The 18,517-nt window shown below is 37.2% G+C and overlaps 1 protein-coding gene across 2 annotated transcripts in view; it reads right to left on the bottom strand.

The window, feature by feature from the left end:
- The window catches only part of LAMA2 (laminin subunit alpha 2), a 795,715-nt gene that overhangs the window by 283,479 nt on the left and 493,719 nt on the right, over positions 1-18,517 (bottom strand). For both annotated transcript variants that reach the window (XM_072637652.1, XM_072637653.1), the window contains exons 15-16: positions 15,514-15,625; positions 1,616-1,729 (exon numbers count right to left, since the gene is read on the bottom strand). In XM_072637652.1, the coding sequence (XP_072493753.1) occupies positions 1,616-1,729; positions 15,514-15,625 (226 nt within the window). The remainder of the gene's footprint in view (positions 1-1,615; positions 1,730-15,513; positions 15,626-18,517) is intronic.

Here is an 18,517-nt window from a genome sequence, read left to right as displayed (position 1 = left end):
TGTGAGGCAACATGGGAAGATGGACATATTACAGGGCTTGGAATCAAGACACCTGAGTTCAAATCATGATTCTGGAACTTACTAGTTTTGTGGCAATAGACAAACAATATGATCATTATTTTAGTTCTAGGAGAGAGCTCCGAGATCACCTAGTACAATCTCATCATGTTATAAATGAGAATACTGAAGCCAAGTGACCTGTCCAGATTCACAAGGTAATACATATGAGGCAGGGTTCAAATCCAGGTTCTCTGATTCCATGATATTCTCTGAACCACAGACTCCCCATCTATAAAATGGAGACAATTATGGTTATACTTTATTATGATGTGGTGAGGGTGGTACTTGCCCCTTAAACTTTGAAATACTATAGGAATGTTAGTAATTTTAATTCTTTGTAGGTTAGGGAAGGGTATTTCCTATTGCATTTAAATGAGGCACTTAAAGGTAAATCTTAGAATATTTTTTTCCTAAGCTATGCTTTAAAGACTTATAGTATAATTAAAGTGAGAATGATTTAATGTTTCTGTTCATGAAAAACCTACTGATCCACAAATTAAGAGGATCTTGTTTTATATTGCAATGCAATTAAACATAATCTTGTATGGGGAGACATAGGAGGAGCATCAATAAACCTGTATGCCAAATTGCATTTCAAAACCTCTGAATTTTCATTTTGGACTTTTCCCAGCAGTTTTTCTTTAAGTGAGAGAGTAGGGGGAAAACGCTAGAGAAAGAGAACATTAAGAAATACAGACAATAGAGAGACTGCCTGAAATTCTGCAGGGAAATGAGAGTATGATATCCTGCTAAATTGGCACTGGCTCAAATTGTGTTTCTGCAAGACTAATGAAATGAGAAATGTTGTTTCAAGCTTCATGCCATGTCAGACAATATAAAACTAAAATGCCCTTGAGTTAATCAGAGCAGTCTATTCAGCGTAATTCACCAGACCAAAAAGCTTCTTAGTGGGATAGAAAGAGCTCAATCCTGGGTAGAATTTTCTGGATAATGGCATGGACTTAATTGTTGAATAAGTAGACAGCTAGTGTGAATATACATTAGATTTTTGGAAAAAACCAACAACAACCAATTATGTTTCTTTGTATTTAGTTCAGTGCTTAAGTTTTTAATAAAAAAAAACAACAAAACACAGCAGAACTAATTAAGCATGTTTATCAATCTGGTTCATAAAAATACCACTCAGTAATACCACTTTCAAAGATTATATTTTACTGTCATCACAGGGTGCAAGAGATGACTTACCACTTGAATGGGATATATGGTACACAGTTGAGGAGAGAATGGGATCTGATATTCAAACCTTAGGTATAATATCCTTGCCGTCACTCATGTCATCTCCATTTCTGTTTATGCTGTTTCAGTACTTGAGACCAATATGAATAAACTTTTTTTCTTCCTTATTTGTCAAGCTCACTGCATCCTGCTACCAGGGCATTCTTAACTTGCAAAGTGGTTCGATATAAAGATCTTTCCTGTCAAAACATTCTTTCCTCAAGTACTTGAGGTCCCAAAGGTGGTCATTCAATTGCAAGGGTATATTGAGCAGATCTCAGACCTGTCAGTCAGAGTCTCTAAAGGCAGGAACACTTACCACACATTCTCCTGTGATGTCATCACATGCCTCTGCATGACCAAAGCATTGGCATGGTTCACAGATGCCACCGAAAATCGTACCATTAACTCGCCTATGCCCAGGCCAACAAGACTATGAGAGAGAGAGAGAGAGAGAACATCTTTGTCAAGCCGATGGCTATAAAGAGTTTTTGTTTTATTTTGGGGTTTTTTTGGTTAAATACAAAGAAATTTTTAGCAACTCAATTCAGCAAACAGACTTGTCAGATGGAAGGAGTTATTGAATCATAACCATAGAGCTATTTCTCCTGATTTTGAGGTTTTGTACTGACCTTAGTTTTATTGGCAGGTGTGAAATTAGAGGAAGCATTAGCATGAGTTCTCCTCTGAAAAGATAAAGTAAAGCAGAGAAATGAGGAATGCAAGTATGACAGTTTCAAGGCAAGAAGTACAGACTAGTAAAGAGCCAGAAGACAAAATACTGATAGAGTAGGATGGAAAAATAATCAAACAAAACTCTTCAGAGAGTCTCATTAAAAATCGAATATAATGAACCTCAGTCTCTGAGACTGACCTTCTGTTCCTGTCCCTATCAAGACTGATTCTTTTAAAAAAATAACATTACATCAGCAAAAATCTACCTTTTTTCTCCCATCTCCCCCTTCCCAATTGAGAAAGAAAATTAAACAAAAACATTATATGTATATTCAAGGAAAACAAATTCCTATATTGACCATGTCCAATGAAATGTTTACTCTTTTCAGATGTGCCCTTCCCCTCTTACTTTCCTCATTTCAGCAACCCCTAGAATTCCTTCTCTTGGAATTCTCTTCACTTATTTGTAGAAAACTGGACCTTCCCTCACTCTGTGCTTCTCCCTCCTGCAACTTTGTTCTAAATCTGCCCACTTCATTCACTACACTGCTAGGATTGTTCAGATATCACAGATTAATTTTGCTCATTCTTTATGTCTAGTTAAAAGAAAATCACATACAGTATTTCTTCCTTATCCTTTCCATTTTACTCATTTTAGATCAGAAGCTCTAAAAGATCTATATTAATGATACTGATACCCCAAAATGTATTTGATAAAAAATTTAAATAAGGGCAATGAGCTTTTTGGGTTTTACTCCAGAATAGCCATGGTGATACTCTGTTACCTAGGAAACTTTGTCTTGTGCATACCAAATGCTGTCTGTGCTTACTCTCCTTTCCTTCTCTATTCCCTCTAAGGTTCTCAGAGACTTTACTGTTTAAAAAAAAAATTACTGATCGCTTTTGTATTTGTCACAATAATTTTTAGAAGAAAAAAAATTTCTTCCTCCAAATCCAGATAGAATACACCCTTTTAAAGTTAAGTAACAACTGATATGGTGACTATATCTGACAATGCAGAGAATATTTCATCCCAGACTCCTACTGTCTCTTTGCCATGAGGAAGGGTTTACATTTCATTTTCTTTTCTCCAGTGTCATTACTGGTTTTAAGGAAACCCATAGTAGGTGGCACAAAGGATAGAATACTGAGCCTGGAGTCAGAAAGACTCATCTTCCTGAATTCAAATCTGGCCTCACAAACTTATTGACAGTGTGAATCTGGGTAAGTCACTTAACACTGCTTGCCTTGGTTTCTTCATCTGTAAAATGAGCTGAAGAAGGAATTGGCAAAGCACTCCAGTGGATCTGCCAAGAAAACCACATGACTAAAAAATGACTGAACAAGAACAGAGCATTACTTTCCTTTAGTAATCAAAAACTTTATTTTAAATGGAGATCCCAACTCAAATACTCGGACATTTTCATGAAAGAGATTTGTCCTTTAGCTTCAGCTTAGAAAATAAATACCATATGTTTTTCCATAATTATAATATACTGGCAACAGATTTTTTTGACCACATATACTTTGTTTATATGTATTCCCAGAGAGTATTATGGACAATACATATTTTTTTTTTTTGGAGAAGGGAAAGCAAGGCAATCAGGGTTAAGCGACTTATACAGCTAGTAAGTATGAAGTGACAATACATATTTTTAAGATTTTTCTTATGTCATAAGAAATTTGAACATCTCAAATGGCCAGCATGTATTCAAGTGCTTTGACACAAAGAATCTTATTCTACACAAGTTTTATAACAGTAAAGATTAACACTGTAAGTATCTTTTCTTATGTCTACCATACAGGCCATTTGACTCTCCTAAAGTCATTTTTTCACCTGAGAGATGTTGCTAATTGTTATCACATCCATGGGAAAGATATAACAACTTGGAATGTTCTTTAGAAATGAGGTATTTTCTACAGGAAAAAATTGGAAGAGAAAACTAGAGGAGGTTTTTAATTTTAAAATGCGTTCATCAAAGTGAACTATGTAGACATTATACTGTCAGAAGTGTTTCTTTTACTGTGTGAAATGTTTGAAGCTATGAATAATAAGCTTTGCATTATCATTTTATTTTTGTATTACTCTCTTGTATTCTTGTCTTTTTTTAATCTTTTCTTTGTGGAAGGGTAAACAACTTTTTTTGTTTCCCCCTGCTAAATACTGAATTTGATTAAAATAACTTGACCCTAACTTACCTTTAAAGCTTTATGACATATTAATCTCCTTTACCTCTTCCTGCTGAGGACAAACTGACCTTCACATTATTATCATATGTGGCGTTAGATCGTTGCTATACATGACACTGTAACACTCATCTCCATGGCTGTGTTGTTCTCCCTCACTTCCCTGCACCTATTAGAATTCTGCTTAGTTCAGGTGCCATTTTCTAAACTGAGTCTTTCTTGTTCCCCAGTTACTATTGTTCTCCTCTTTTCCCCTGATTAACTTGTACTTATTTTTATTTATCTTAAATATGTGTATACATTTTTTTGTCTCAGCCAACTCAAGGTGAGTTCCTGGAGGAGAGAGATTGCTTCACTTCGTTTTTATCTACAATGTTTGCTGATTGTTCATGTTTAAGATCACATGCATTAAGTCATTCTGTTTATTCCCCTATAATTCAGACAGCCGACATTCATCAAACTTATTTTTAGGGTAGAATATTAGATATTCTGTGGAACTACAAAGAAAATGGAAAAAATAACTCTATCCTCAAGGATATTACATTTAAAAAATTAATTAATTTAGTTTTAGCTTTTAACATTCACTTTTATAAGATTTTGAGGTCTAAATTATTCCTCCTTCCCCTCTGCCCAGAATGGCATGCAATCTGATAAAGGCTATACGTACATAATCACAGGAAATTACATTATTAAGAGCACTGGAGAGGAGAAAACATTCCTCTAGACTGGGAATCAGGAGGTCCTTAGGGTTATAGTTATATTGTTTTGTTTTACAAACTAGCTTTATGAACTTGTTGAAGACATCCAAGATCCCTTGGCCTTAGATTCTTTCTACTGGCTATAAATATGGCCATATCACTGCTTGATGAAATCTCTTGATTTCATCTTGAGAAAATCTTGAGAAATCTTGAGAAATCTTTTACTTCATCCTTCCTTTCTTGCTGTCATCCTATAGATCTTCTGTCCACTGCAGCTAAACTTCATGAAGGCCATCTAGAATTGGTGCCTCCATGTTCTCTCCTCTTTTTCCACTTACACTCTGGCTTCTTATTTTATCATTTCAATAAAATGTCTCTCTCAAAAGTTACTAAAGATCTTTTAGTTGTCAAATCCAATGACTTTTTCTTAATCTTCATTGTCTTTGACTTCTCTATGACCTCTGACATTGTTGATCATTCCTCCTTTATATTCTCTGTTCTCTTGGTTTTCAGCATTGGACTAGCTCCTGGTTTTCCTCTTACCTATCTGCCTATCCTTCTCTGTTTCCTTCGTGCTATCTGCCTCTAGATTATTCCTTGTAACCACAGGTGTCCCTCACACTTCTACTGTGGGCCCTGTTTTCTTCTCCTTCTATACTACTTGCTCAGTGACCTCATAGGCTCCCACGGATTTAATTACCACCCCTATGCTGATGGTTCTCAAATTGCCTTTTCAGTCCCAATCTCTCTAAACTCCAACCTTGCATCTCCAACAGCTTTTTTTTAATAGTCACATGAATTTATTTGTGTTCTAATCAACATTTGACAATGTATAGTACTAAAAAAAACTTACATACTGAATAATTTTATTCATGAAAAATTAATTGCTCTGATTTTTTTATATATAAGGAAAACTAGAATTGATTTTCTTTCATATTCAAAGTGGTTTATCAACAATAGTCAGCATGTATATAGTACCTACTATGTGCCAGGCCCTGTGCCAAGCACTATTTGAAAGCAAAGAAACACATGGACCCCTAAAACTTGGGAACCCTCAATTTAGAGCAACTTGGTTGGTCCTAGATGTCTTTAGTAGAGGGAAGGGGACAATCAGGCAATGCACTGTCCAAATGATTTTGCTCCTTGCAACTTGTCAGGTAACAAAAGTACCAGGAAGTCCTGTGGGAGTATGAGCTAAGCAAACATTTCAATACACGGCAAGCACAGAAGGAGAAGAAGGCTAAGATGAGGAGTCTGAGTTTCAAATCCCAAGTGGAAACAGGTATTGCCCTCCCTTTCTCCAAGTAGAGAAAGGCACATAGCTTTCAGAGGAATCCAGAGAGGATTTCAAACCACCAAGGATAAGATCTTGTCTATAAAACTGACTGAGATCTGCCTTGGGAGAAAGAACTGATATTGTCTGAATACAGACTGAAGCATGCTATTTTTTACTTTCTTTCTTCCAATTTTTTCCCTGTATTTGACTCTTCTTATGGAAGTGTTTTACACTTCTATGGAAACGCTTTACATGACTGCCCATGTACAATCTATATTTCATTGCTTGCCATTGTATGGGTGGGGGACAGGGAGAAAGAATTTATTTTAAAATTTTTAAAAATTATTTTAACATACAACTGGGGAAAAATAAAATATTTTGAAAAAAGACTGGGGGGCAGTGTCTAACCTAGAGAAAAGGAGACATGAACAGGAGCTATGTGAAAGTCAACTTCAAGCATCTTAAGGGCTGTCCTATGTAAGAGGAATGACTGAAATGTGTTTTGCTTGGTCCCAGAGGGCCAAACTAGAAACAATAAATGGAACTTACAGGCAAACAGATTTCCTGCTCATGTAGGGGAAAATATTTAATAATCAGATGTTTCCTAACAAATGGAGCTATAAGAAAATATAATAAGCTGCCTTACCAAGTGGTGAGTTCCTCATACTTAGAGGTATTCAAGCAAGGGTTGAATAATCACACATCAGAGATGCTTTACTTGCTCAGGGTAACAATTTTACCAGTTTAGTTAGGAAAGGATATCCATTCACAGACTCTTAGAATTTTTTAGATATGTTATATTTTATTAATTTATTTATTTTTAGTTTTCAACATTCACTTCCACAAGATTTTGAGCTCCAAATTTTCTCCCCATTCCTCCCCACCCACTAATCCCAAGACAGCATCATTTTGATTACTCCTTCCCCCAATCTGCCTTCCCTTCTATCACACCCCTCCTTTCTCTTATCCCTTTCCCCTCTATTTTCTTGTAGGGCAATATAGATTTCTATACCCCATTGCTATATGTCTTATTTTCCAGTTGTATGTAAAAACAATTCTTAACATTCGTTTCTAAAACTTTGAATTCCAACTTCTCTCCCTTCCTCTCTTCCCACCCATTCCCATTGAGAAGGCAAGAAATTCGATATAGGCTATACATGTGTAGTCATGCAAAACACTTCCATAACAGTCATGTTGTGAAAGATTAACTATATTTCCCTCTAATCTATCCTGTCCCCATATATTCTATTCTCTCTTTTGACCCTGTCCCTTCTCAAAAGTGTTTACTTCTAATTACCCCCTCCTCCCATTTACCCTTCCTTATATCATCCTCCCGAACCCCTGCTTATCCCCTTATCTCCTACATTCTTGTAGTGTAAGGTAGATTTTTATACCTAATTGAGTGTGCATGTTATTCCTTCCTTATGCCAAATCTGAGAAGAGTAAGGTACACTCTTTCCCTCTTACCTACCCCTCTTCCCCTCCATCAAAAAAGGTTTTTCTTGCCTCTTTTATGTGAGAAATAATTTACCCCATTCTATTTCTCCCTTTCTCCTTCCCCCAATATATTTCTTTCCCACCCCTTAATTTTATTTTTTTACATATCATCCCTTCATATTCAATTTACCCTGTGCCTTCTGTCTATATGTATATAATGTCTCCAACTACCCAAATACTGAACAAAGCCTGAAGTGTGACAAATATCTTTCCATGTAGGAATGTAAATAGTTCAACTTTAGCCCTTATGATTTCTCTTTACCTTTTCATGCTTCTCCTGATTCTTATGTTTGAAAGTCAAATTTCTATTCAGCTCTGGTCTTTTCATCAAGAACACTTGAAAGTCCTCCATTTCATTGCATGACCATTTTTCCTCCTGAACATTACACTTGGTTTTGCTGGGTAGGTGATTTTTGTTTTGTTTTGTTTTTTTAAGCCAAAGAAAACAAAGTTTATTAAAGATTTGCCAAATTGGGTTGCCTCTTAAGGAGCCTAAGCATTTGTAATGCTTGTGTTCACAAACGGGCCAGATAGAATCCCAGTTAGACAGAGTCTGAGCTGGATTGAATCTGAGCGCCTTCATGGAGGCAAGATGGAACTTAAATACAGAAAAGAGTATAGGAGGGATGGGGGGGGGGGGGGGTCTGGTAGTCCAGGGTGATGGGAGGAGGGGTTTAGGAAGGGTCTTGAGGAGAAGTCCTAGGAGGGAATCCAAGAAGGGTCAAAGGCTGCAAACAGCTGGAGGCTATCACGAGACAGACTAGGAGGCACCTAGGTGGGAAGCAGGTGGGGCAATCAAGAGATAACAGACAATGGTCAGGTTCTGTGGAGAGATACCAGGGGAGCTCAATTGGAGTATGAAAAGCCAGGTTAAGTGAGGAGATTCCAGGGGAGCTCAAGGAAGTTCCCAGAGTCTGAACCTCATCATTCCCCCCTCAAACAGAATGAACCCAAATTCTTTTGGGGTAAAGGGCAAAGGTCTCAGCTTCTGAAACTTCTTCCTGCTGGCAAGGGGCATAGAGCTATCCCTGCCTTGATGGGTTCTGTTCAAGGGGTCAGACTTCAGAACCTGGGTGGTGCCAGGTCCAGTGGGCTGGAGACCTTGGATTCACAGGGAGGTTGGTATACAGCCTGGGCTGTCATCTGGAAGTTGATGGCTTGCACTCTAGAAAAGACAAACCTGGCAAGGAGGTTAGGCAAACACACACCAAGCAGGTACAAAAGGAGTATAAAGAAAAGACAATTTCCCTGGCATAAAAGATAATTTCTCTGGAGAGAATTAAAGATGACTATGGCAAAGCCAAAACATAGAAGGGCATGTTTGATAGGGGAGTTTTTTGCTGTCAGATATCTCCTTTCTTTCCAGGTTGCTCCATGGGTAAGTAGAACAAGGAAAGCATATTTTGAGTAAATAAAAACATCAATTGGCCTGGGGTCAGGTCCTAAGGAATGGGTTAAGAATCCCAAAGCCTGATTTTTGGTTTTAATCCTAGCTCCTCTGACCTCTGGAATATCATATAATAAGTCATCTGATCCCTTACTGTAGAAGCTGATAGATCTTGTGTTATCCTGACTGTATTTCCACAATACTCAAATTGTTTCTTTCTAGTTGCTTGAAATATGTTCTCCTTGACATGGGAATTCTGGAATTTGGATACAATATTCCTAGGAGTTTTCTTTTTGGGATCCCTTTCAGGAGGTGATCAGGTCATTCTTTCAATATCTATTTTACCCTTTGGTTCTAAAATATCAGGGCAGTTTTCCTTGATAATTTCATGAAAGATGATGTCTAGGCTCTTTTTTTGATCATGGCTTTCAGGTAGTCCCATAATTTTTAAATTATCTTTCTTGGATCTGTTTTCCAGGTTAGTTGTTTTTTCAATGAGATATTTTATGTCGTCTGCTATTTTTTTATTCCTTTGATTTTGCTTTATAATTTCTTGATTTTTCATAAAGTCATTAGCTTCCATCTGCTCCATTCTAATCTTTAAGGAATTATTTCCTTCAGTGAGCTTTTGGATTTCCTTTTCCATCTAGCCAATTCTGCTTTTTTAAGGCATTCTTCTCCTCATTGGATTTTTGTATCTGTTTTGCCATTTGGGTTAGTCTATTTTTTAAGGTGTTATTTTCTCCAGCATTTTTGGGTCCCCATTAGCAAGTAGTTGACTTGTTTTTCATGATTTTCTTGTACCACTCTCATTTTTCTTCCCAATTTTTGCTCTGCTTCTCTTGTTTGATTTTCAAAATCCTTTTTGAGCTCTTCCATGACCTGAGACCAATTTATATTTTTCTTGGAGGCTTTGGATACAAGAGTTTTGACTTTCTCCTTCTGGTTGCATGTTTTAGTCTTCCTTGTCACAAAAGTAAAATTCTATAGTCTGATTCCTTTTCCTGGTTTTTGCTCATTTCCCCAGTCATTTACTTGACTTTTGACCTCTTTGTAAAGGTAGTTCTCTGCTTCCAGTGGGAGGTGGGAGTGTATCGTCAGCAGATTGATCTCCCCACAATTTCTGGGCCTAGAGCTCCAGAAACAGGCACTGCCTCTGCCTCTGGGGCTGCTGCTGCTGCTGCTGCTGCTGCTGCTGTGGATTCTTCCACCCTGGGGCTGGGGCCAGATCACTCCACTCTCTCATACAGGTCAGACAAGTTCTTTTCCACTGACCTTTCCATTAGTCCACGACATTTTGGGGGTGTGAAATCTGGAAACTGCCACAGATGACAAAGATTCAGTTCCCCCTAGGCCACCTGTGAGGTGTGGCCCATGCAGGACTGTGCTCTGCTCCCAGCCTGGTGCTATAGAGACCTCTTCTTCACCTTCTAGGTTGTCTTGAGCTGGAGATTTGCTTCACTCAGTCATTCTATGGGTTCTGCAGCTCCAAAACTTGTTTACAGTCTTTTTTATTTATTTTTTTTTTTTGCAGATATTTGGTTGGGTTTGGGAGAGAGCTCTAGCAAGTCTCTGTTTCTACTCTGCCATCTGGTTTTTGCTCCCTCCCACAGTTTTTAAGATATTTCAAACGAAGTTCAGTAGACATCCTAACCTCAATATATTCAAAATAGAACTAATCATCTTTCCTCTTCAACTCTCTTTCCCTGCCCTTTACCTCCCCTTACTATAGAGCACAACACCATGCTACCAGTTGATTGGGCTCAGAATTTAGGAGTCACAATGCTCTGTTTGGCACTCAAAGCCGTTTGTAACCTAGCCTCCTCCTTCCTTTCCCGTCTTCTTATACCTTACTCCTCCACACATACTCTCTGTTCTAGTGATACTGACTACCTGGCTGTTCTATGGACAAGATGCTGTATCTCTTGTCTGGGGGCATTTTTTTTCTGGCTGTTCCCTGATACCTGGAATGCTTTTCCTCCTCTGACTACTAATCTCCCTGGATTCTTTTAAGTCTCAACTATAGGAAGCCTTTCCTAAACCCATTTAATTCCAGAGCCTTCTCTTTCTTTATCACTTCTTATTTACTCTGCTTTGTATATGTCAGTTTGCATGGCGTCTTCCCCATTAGATTGTATACTCTTTGAGTACAGGAGCTATCCTTTGCCTTTTTTTGTATTCCTAGTGCTTAACATAGAGCCTGACCCATAGTAGGCACTTAATAAATATTGATTCATTGAAAACATAGGTTCAGAAGGGGAGTTGACCTAGATAACTCCTAAAAAATCTTTGCTAGTACTGGAACCATTTCATGATTCTGTCTCAAGTCAGAAGTTACATTTGTTGTATATTATAATCCTAGGAGGTCAAAAGTTACAAATCAACAAAAGTACAAAGTGAGAAATATTGAAAAATGAAGAAAAAGAAGGAAGAAGGCCCTGAAATGATAGGTTATGATAGATTTATGTTACTTAGGATTCAAAATGTTGCATATATTTATGTTTCATTAAGGATACACATTTTTAAAATGAGGTGCACTGGAAATTAAGCATATTAATTCAAATGTATTAAATGCCTATTCCATGCTAAGCATTAAGTTAAGGTGCAGAAATACAAATATGAAAAGACTCCCTGACTGTAAGGAATTTATATTGCATGTGTAAATTTGGTTTCAAAAGGAAAGGAAAGTATATATTAATCAAGCAAGAAGGATTTTTGAAATGCTTCCTATGTGCTTGGGACAGTCCTAGACCCTGGGGAAACAACAAAAGGCAAATAAAATCTTCCTCCCCTCAAGGAGCTCACATTCTAATTCTAAAACTACATGTAAATATGTAAATACACAGCTAGAAGGTAATGTGAAGGGATGGCACTTGTAGCTGGGCTGAGCAGGAAAGGTCTTTTAGAGGAGCTGTTACTTGATCTAATTCTTAAAGGAAGCCAGGGATTTTAAGAATGGATGGTGAGAAGGGAGAGCATGCTGGGCACTGCCAATCTAAAGGCATGGAGATTGGAAATGGAATAGCCTCTGTGAGGAACAGGAAAAGGAGGTCAATATCCCTGGCTTGTAGCACATGTGGAGAAGAGTTTCTACTATGAGAAGATTAGAAATGAAGGGAGGGATCAAGTGGTAAAGAGCTTTAAGTTCCAAACAAGGGACATTATATTTTATCGTGCAGATAACAGAGAGACACCAAAGTTTATTTGGTGAAGGAAATATAATCACACCTTGTTGTTCAGTAATTTTCAGTTATGTCTGACTCTTCATGACCTTATTTGGCGTTTTCTTGGCAAAAATACTGGAGTGGTTTTGCCATTTCCTTCTCCAGCTCATTTTATATATAAGGAAACTCAGGCAAATAGGGTTAAGTGACTTGTCCAGGGTCAATGACACAGCTAGCAAGTGTCTGAATTCAGGGTTGAATTCAAGGAGAGGAAGCTTCCTGATTCCTTGTGATCCATCAGCTGTACCATCTAGTCATACCTAGACTTTAGGAAACTCTCTGAAGGGAGAATGGATTGCAGTGAGGAGTCAGGTTAGGCAGGGAGAACAATTAGAAGGCTAGTAAGTAGTTCCAGCAAGAGGTGAGAAGGTGAGAAGGAACTGCACCAATACAGCAGTTGTGTGAGTGGAAGGAAAAGTAGATGGTGTCCAGTCAATAACCCCTTGCTACCTTTGCATTAGTATCTCATACCAATCTCCCTTGATATTGCACCATGAACTGCCCTGTTTCCAGGAATATGGATTTCAACTATTTTTTTGTAAGCGGGGCTGAAGGTGTATGTGTATGTTCGTCCTTCGTTGCCAAGGAAGACCATGCCATCAGAGAAATAATGACATGACTTGCACTTGACTTTGGTTTGAGTGAGGGAGGGGCTGAAGGACAGAGCTGCTGAAGGTGAAGGATTCCAGAGTTCTGGAAAAGTTCTTCTCCTTCTCTGGTCCACTGGGCAGATTTCTTTAAATGAGACCAGATATACTTAGATGATAATTCTCTTACCTATTTCTTGTAGATAAGAATATACATTTTTTTCTCCAACAAGTATACTACTGTTTTTGTATATCAGCTGTATCTTATGAATAGCCATCTTTCTTTTCTTTGTTTCATACAATGTTACTTTGAATAATGTTTAGCTTATGAATACCACCCTAAAAATCTCTGTATTTGGAGACTCTTATGTCATGCTCATCCATCTTGCAATCTGCCCTAGTTAAGGAGAATAAATGATTACTTGCTTTACTTAATTGACTCCTTACTGATTTCACCTCAGGAGGCCAGATTGGTAAGTGATGACCCTGTTGGGTTCCTAAAAAAAATTCCACTACCAACCTGTGGGAGTCAATGAATTTCTCAAAAGAGATATTGATCAAGAATTCTTAACTCTTTTTATTTTTTTGTCATAGGTCACTTATCAGTCTGGAGAAAGTTACTCCGCAGAATAATGTTTTTAAATGCACAAAGTAAATACTTAGAATTTCAAATGGAAAACATAACTTTGAAATTAAATTTTTTCCCATCCAAATTCAAACACTCAGAAATCTAACACAGATCCCTTTGCAAAGGTGGGGACAGTTTGAGGATCTCTGATTAATAAGCCCAGACATAGAGGAAAATGTGAATAGGGCCAATGAAAGATCCTTGGGAATACCCATGTTTAGCAGGCATAACATGAATGAAGAACCAGGAAAGGAGATTGAGAAGGGGCAAAGTGTTAGGAAGAGAATAAGGACAGAGAAATATCACAAAAACCTGGAGAGGAGAGAACATCGAGAAGGTGATCAACATTATCAAATGCTGATGAGAGGTCAAGAAAGCTGAGATTTTTAAAAAGTCTCTTAACTTGCTAGATAACTTCAATACTCTAATGATATGTGATTTCATCAATTATCTTGCTCATGCCACACTGCAGAATATAACCTATATGTCCAACATATGCAAATCCTACATATTCAAAGGCCCAGCTCAAGCCTACTTTCTCTCTGAAGGCTTTCCCAAACCCCCATTCCATAGGTTTCTCCATCCTTTGAACTCTATGGTATTCACTTTTTCATGAACAAGCTTCATCACTTTGTATTTAATCATATAAACTAATCAATCAGTTAATCAATATGCATTTATTAAGCTCTCCCTATTATGTACCTGGCTCTGGGCTAGACCACTGGGATATAAAGAAAAGGAATGAATCAGTTGCCTCAAGAGAATGAGTTGCTATTCAAAGTAGATAATTAATAGATATTTGCTATTTGTTTGATTGATTGATTGACTGACCACAAGTCCTTGGAATCTAAATCCACTAAATTCTCGTTGTACCACCCAGTCTTCAAAATATACCCTCTGATATAAAGGCAAATTCACATAGGCAGAACTAAGTTGTGTCTATCTATTTTTTTTTCTGTTTATGGACTTTTGAATACCCAGGCCATCAACACAAATTCCCTGTGGTTTTCCAGTTACGAAACATTGGTGTGAATATAATTGTAAGACTATCTAGTGTACAGAAGCATATACTATTTTAAAGAATAAGTGAGCTGACAAGCAAATGCCTATGAAACCTGTCTAAATGGCATTCTGTTTGTAGTGTCCTGAAGTGGAACAGCTTGGCATTAGGGAATGTTTCCTTGCAGGCAAGGGTTTTGAAAGATTTAAGCTCTTATTTACCTCAAGCCATGCCCTACTATGCTTCTGGACATATGCATATGGGAAAGTGAGGCAGATATGCTTTTTTATATATGCTTAGGATATAAATATACTTGGCAGCCTTTCAACAACACTACTCTGGAAAGAAAATGCACAAAATGGAAGAACCTACAAAAATAAATAGAAAAAAATACTACATTCAAAGGTTATTGGGTTGGGGCTTTGAGGAGGGCGTGTGCATGCTATAAATGAATACACCAATCTCAGTATATTCTAAAATATTCAGGTGTTCTAATAAACAACCCCTGTGCTTCAGAATCTCATCGCCATATAAATGAGAAAAGCTGTAGAAAAATTGCTGAAGTAAGATTTTCCTCCTCAATTTAATGTTTTCTGAGCCTCTAATCAGTTTTCACTTTAGGAATGCATTGGCATTTATTTGGGGTTGAAGCAGAGAAAACAGGAAAGGTAAAGGATTTCAGAAATAAGTTCGTTTAATGGTTAAGATGGAAATGGCCTCTATAATTCTGGGGCCCTCTGTTCCTAGGTTGCATGCACATTGTTGAACAGTATAGAGATGATTTAATAGGCTCACAAAATTCTTAAAGAAATTCCATGTTTCCAGAACTGGATTCCAGTGTGATGGCAAAAAGAATGGTTATCTCAATAACATATTTTCAACTTAAACCGGAGCATCATTGTTTTGGGAAAATAAACATCAAATATTATGCCTTCATATGTATCTATCTGTATATAACCTATGATGAGGTAACTCAACAGATTCTTGGAAACGATAGGGCTATAACCTAGTCAGAATGTACTGGAGATAAAATATTTTACCTCTCCTTAGAAACTTACCTCACAAGAGGAGCCACTATACCCTGGAGGACACTGACAAAGCTCCACTGCTTCTGCAAGGTCTCCATCAGTAGGATATGGTACAGCTGATTCAAGACTCACGGAGTTCAACCTAGGGTAGAGGGAAAAAATACATTTAGAATACCCATAAAATGCAAGCTCATAGGATTCACATGTTGACCTGGTAGTACAGCTGTGGTCTACCAAGTATGAGGGCAATTATCTTTGTGGGGGTTTCAAAAGAGTAGGAAGACGAGCCAACACTTATTTATGTTTGTGAAGCTCTTGATATTTATTGCATTAAGAAAATCCTGGTCAGTTTAAAGTGCTCCCAGAAAACTGCCAAATCATTATGAAATGCAGAGGGTCCATTCTTGGCCTATGGCTACACACTTCAGCTCTGATTATGTATTATTTTTGTGGCCTGAAAAGCAAACAGTTGGAGGGATTTTATAACAGAAAATATTGCCACTTTGGACTAAAGCACAACAATTGCATTTTGGCACCAAGAGCTAGCAACATAGCTTCATTTTTTTCTGATTACAATCTTGTAGATTTTCAAAGCAGATCATGTAGGGCAAAGAAATATTTAATCACTACTTTTTACTTTAACATGTCACAAAAAGAAACCAAGAAAATTATTATTATTATTATTTTCAGAAATCAGATGGCAACAGCTCTCAAACTCACAGAATTATCAAATCTGAGTTAAAATGTATTACCCTTATCTTGTCCAACCTGTATCTGCACAGCAATTCTCTCTACAATATACCCGAGAAGTGGTCAGGTAGCCTCAGGTTAAAAACCTCTGTTGAAGTGAAGTTTCTATCTATTGAGGCAGACCATAGTGATTCTGAATGGCTCTAATTACTAGGAGATTTTTTCCTTATTTTATTACCTCAATAGTTACATAAGCCATAATTTTATATCCATGCAACTCCCACCCATTCTTTAGTTCTGCACTTTAAAGAGAAAAAGAGCAACTTTCTTTCATATGTTCTCCCTCTAAATATTCAAATACGGCTATCCTATAACTCCCTGGGTCTTTTCTCTTCTAGGCAAAACATCTCTAGTTCTTTGAACAGTCTTCAAAAGATGTCCAGTCCACCTTTCCAGTTGCCAACATCAGAACATGCTCTAGCTTTTTAATGCAATGTCCATGTTTTCCAGATGTGATTTTTTATAGAGAATACAGCAGGACAACTGCCTTTCTCAAACTGGTTGTAGTTTAATGCAGCTTCCTTTAATGAAACCTAAGATTGCCTTAGCTTTATTCAAAAGAAAATCCCGTTACTGAATCAGTTTTTTTTCATGTATCATCTAACCAGTTCTTCTCTAGTTCTATCCCTATGCAATTGATTTTTTAAACCTAAGTGTAAGACTTTACATTTATGTTAATTAAATATTATCTTATTAGATTCCTTCACTAGCCTGTCAAGGTTGTTTCAGAAACTGATCCTATCATCTCACATGATGACTAGCCTTCTCATCTTTTTCCCATGTAAAAATTTGATTAACTTGAAAGCTATGCTTTTATTCAAGCAATGTTGAACAGCAGAAGTCCAAGTTCAAGTACTTGGGATATTTCACTAGAATTTTCCCTCCACGTTGACACTGGTTCATTGATGAAAACTCTGGCTATCATCATTTAAGTGGTCACAAATATGCTTAATTATAAAAGGATATTTCTGTATCAGCCACAAGAAGAATATGACTGTCAAATATTTTCTTGAAACCAACTTGTGTATGCCTATGGCTTTCTCCTGATCAGGGATAATTAAGTGGCACAATGGTTGCAGCACTGGGTGTAGAGTAAGGAAAAACTGAGTTCAAGTCTCTTCTCAGACACTTACTAGCTATGTTACCCTGGGCAAATCACTTAACCTCTGTGTGCCTCAATTTTCTCTTCTGTAAGATGGAGATAATAACAGTACCTGCCTCTCGGAGTTGTTATGAAGATAAAATGAGATAATTCTAAAGTGTTTCTTAGCACACTGCCTGGAGCACCATAAGTGCTATATGAATGTTATCATCATCAATCATCATCATCATTTCTCAGTCTAGTAACACTGCTAATAAAGTAAATAATGTTAGCTTGGCATTGCTTGAAGCTTGCAAGACTTATCAATCATCACTTTCATTTCATTTATTCTTTCATCACTTTCTTTTCTTAAAAATTAAATTATTTTATTTCTTTTCAGTGTTCTACAATCACTCCCATCTATCTTAGATTTTTTTCCCTCCTTTCTCCTCCTTCCCCTGCCCCCTCCTCACTCCCTCCCTGAGACAGCATACAATTTTATATACGTTTGACACACATTCCTATTAAATACATTTTCACCATAGTCATGTTGTATAGGAGAATTAAAGTGAATGGAAGAAATCATGTAACAAGCCAAAATGTAATACAAAAGAAAATGATCTGCTACATTCTATGATTGAATTCCACAGTTCTTTCTCTGGATGTGGAAGGCATTTTGCCTTAAAAGACTATTGGGAATTTTTTAAGTCCTTGCATTGCAATGAAGTTCTAAGTCTACCAGAAAAAATTCCTCATGCACTGTGGTTGATATTTCTTTTCTGATTCTTTCACCTAGTACTTTAACTGCATTTACTCAGACAAAAGTGGCAGAGTGGATAGAACATGGAACCTGAAATCAAGAAGACCTGAATTCAAATTTGCCCCCAGACATTTACTAGCTATACAACTCTGGGCAAGTCACTTAACTGCTATCTGCTTCAATTTCCTCATCTGTAAAATGGACATATTGATAGTGCCTATCTCCTAGGGGTTTTGTGAGAATAAAATGAGATATTTTTAAAGCACTTTGCAAACCTGAAAGTACTATATATGCCAGATGTTATTATTGTTTTTAATTTTAATAAATAATTTCAAATAAAATATTCTTCATCTTTTCCAGGAATTCTAGTTGAACTTATGCCCAAGCTTTGTTTCTCCCCCTTCCTCTTGGAGTTTTGTTTGTAGAGGTTTTGGAGTCATTCT

Source organism: Notamacropus eugenii, chromosome 2 (assembly GCF_028372415.1).
Source record: "Notamacropus eugenii isolate mMacEug1 chromosome 2, mMacEug1.pri_v2, whole genome shotgun sequence".
Taxonomy (NCBI): domain Eukaryota; kingdom Metazoa; phylum Chordata; class Mammalia; order Diprotodontia; family Macropodidae; genus Notamacropus; species Notamacropus eugenii.
This window is presented reverse-complemented; position numbering and strand designations above follow the sequence as displayed.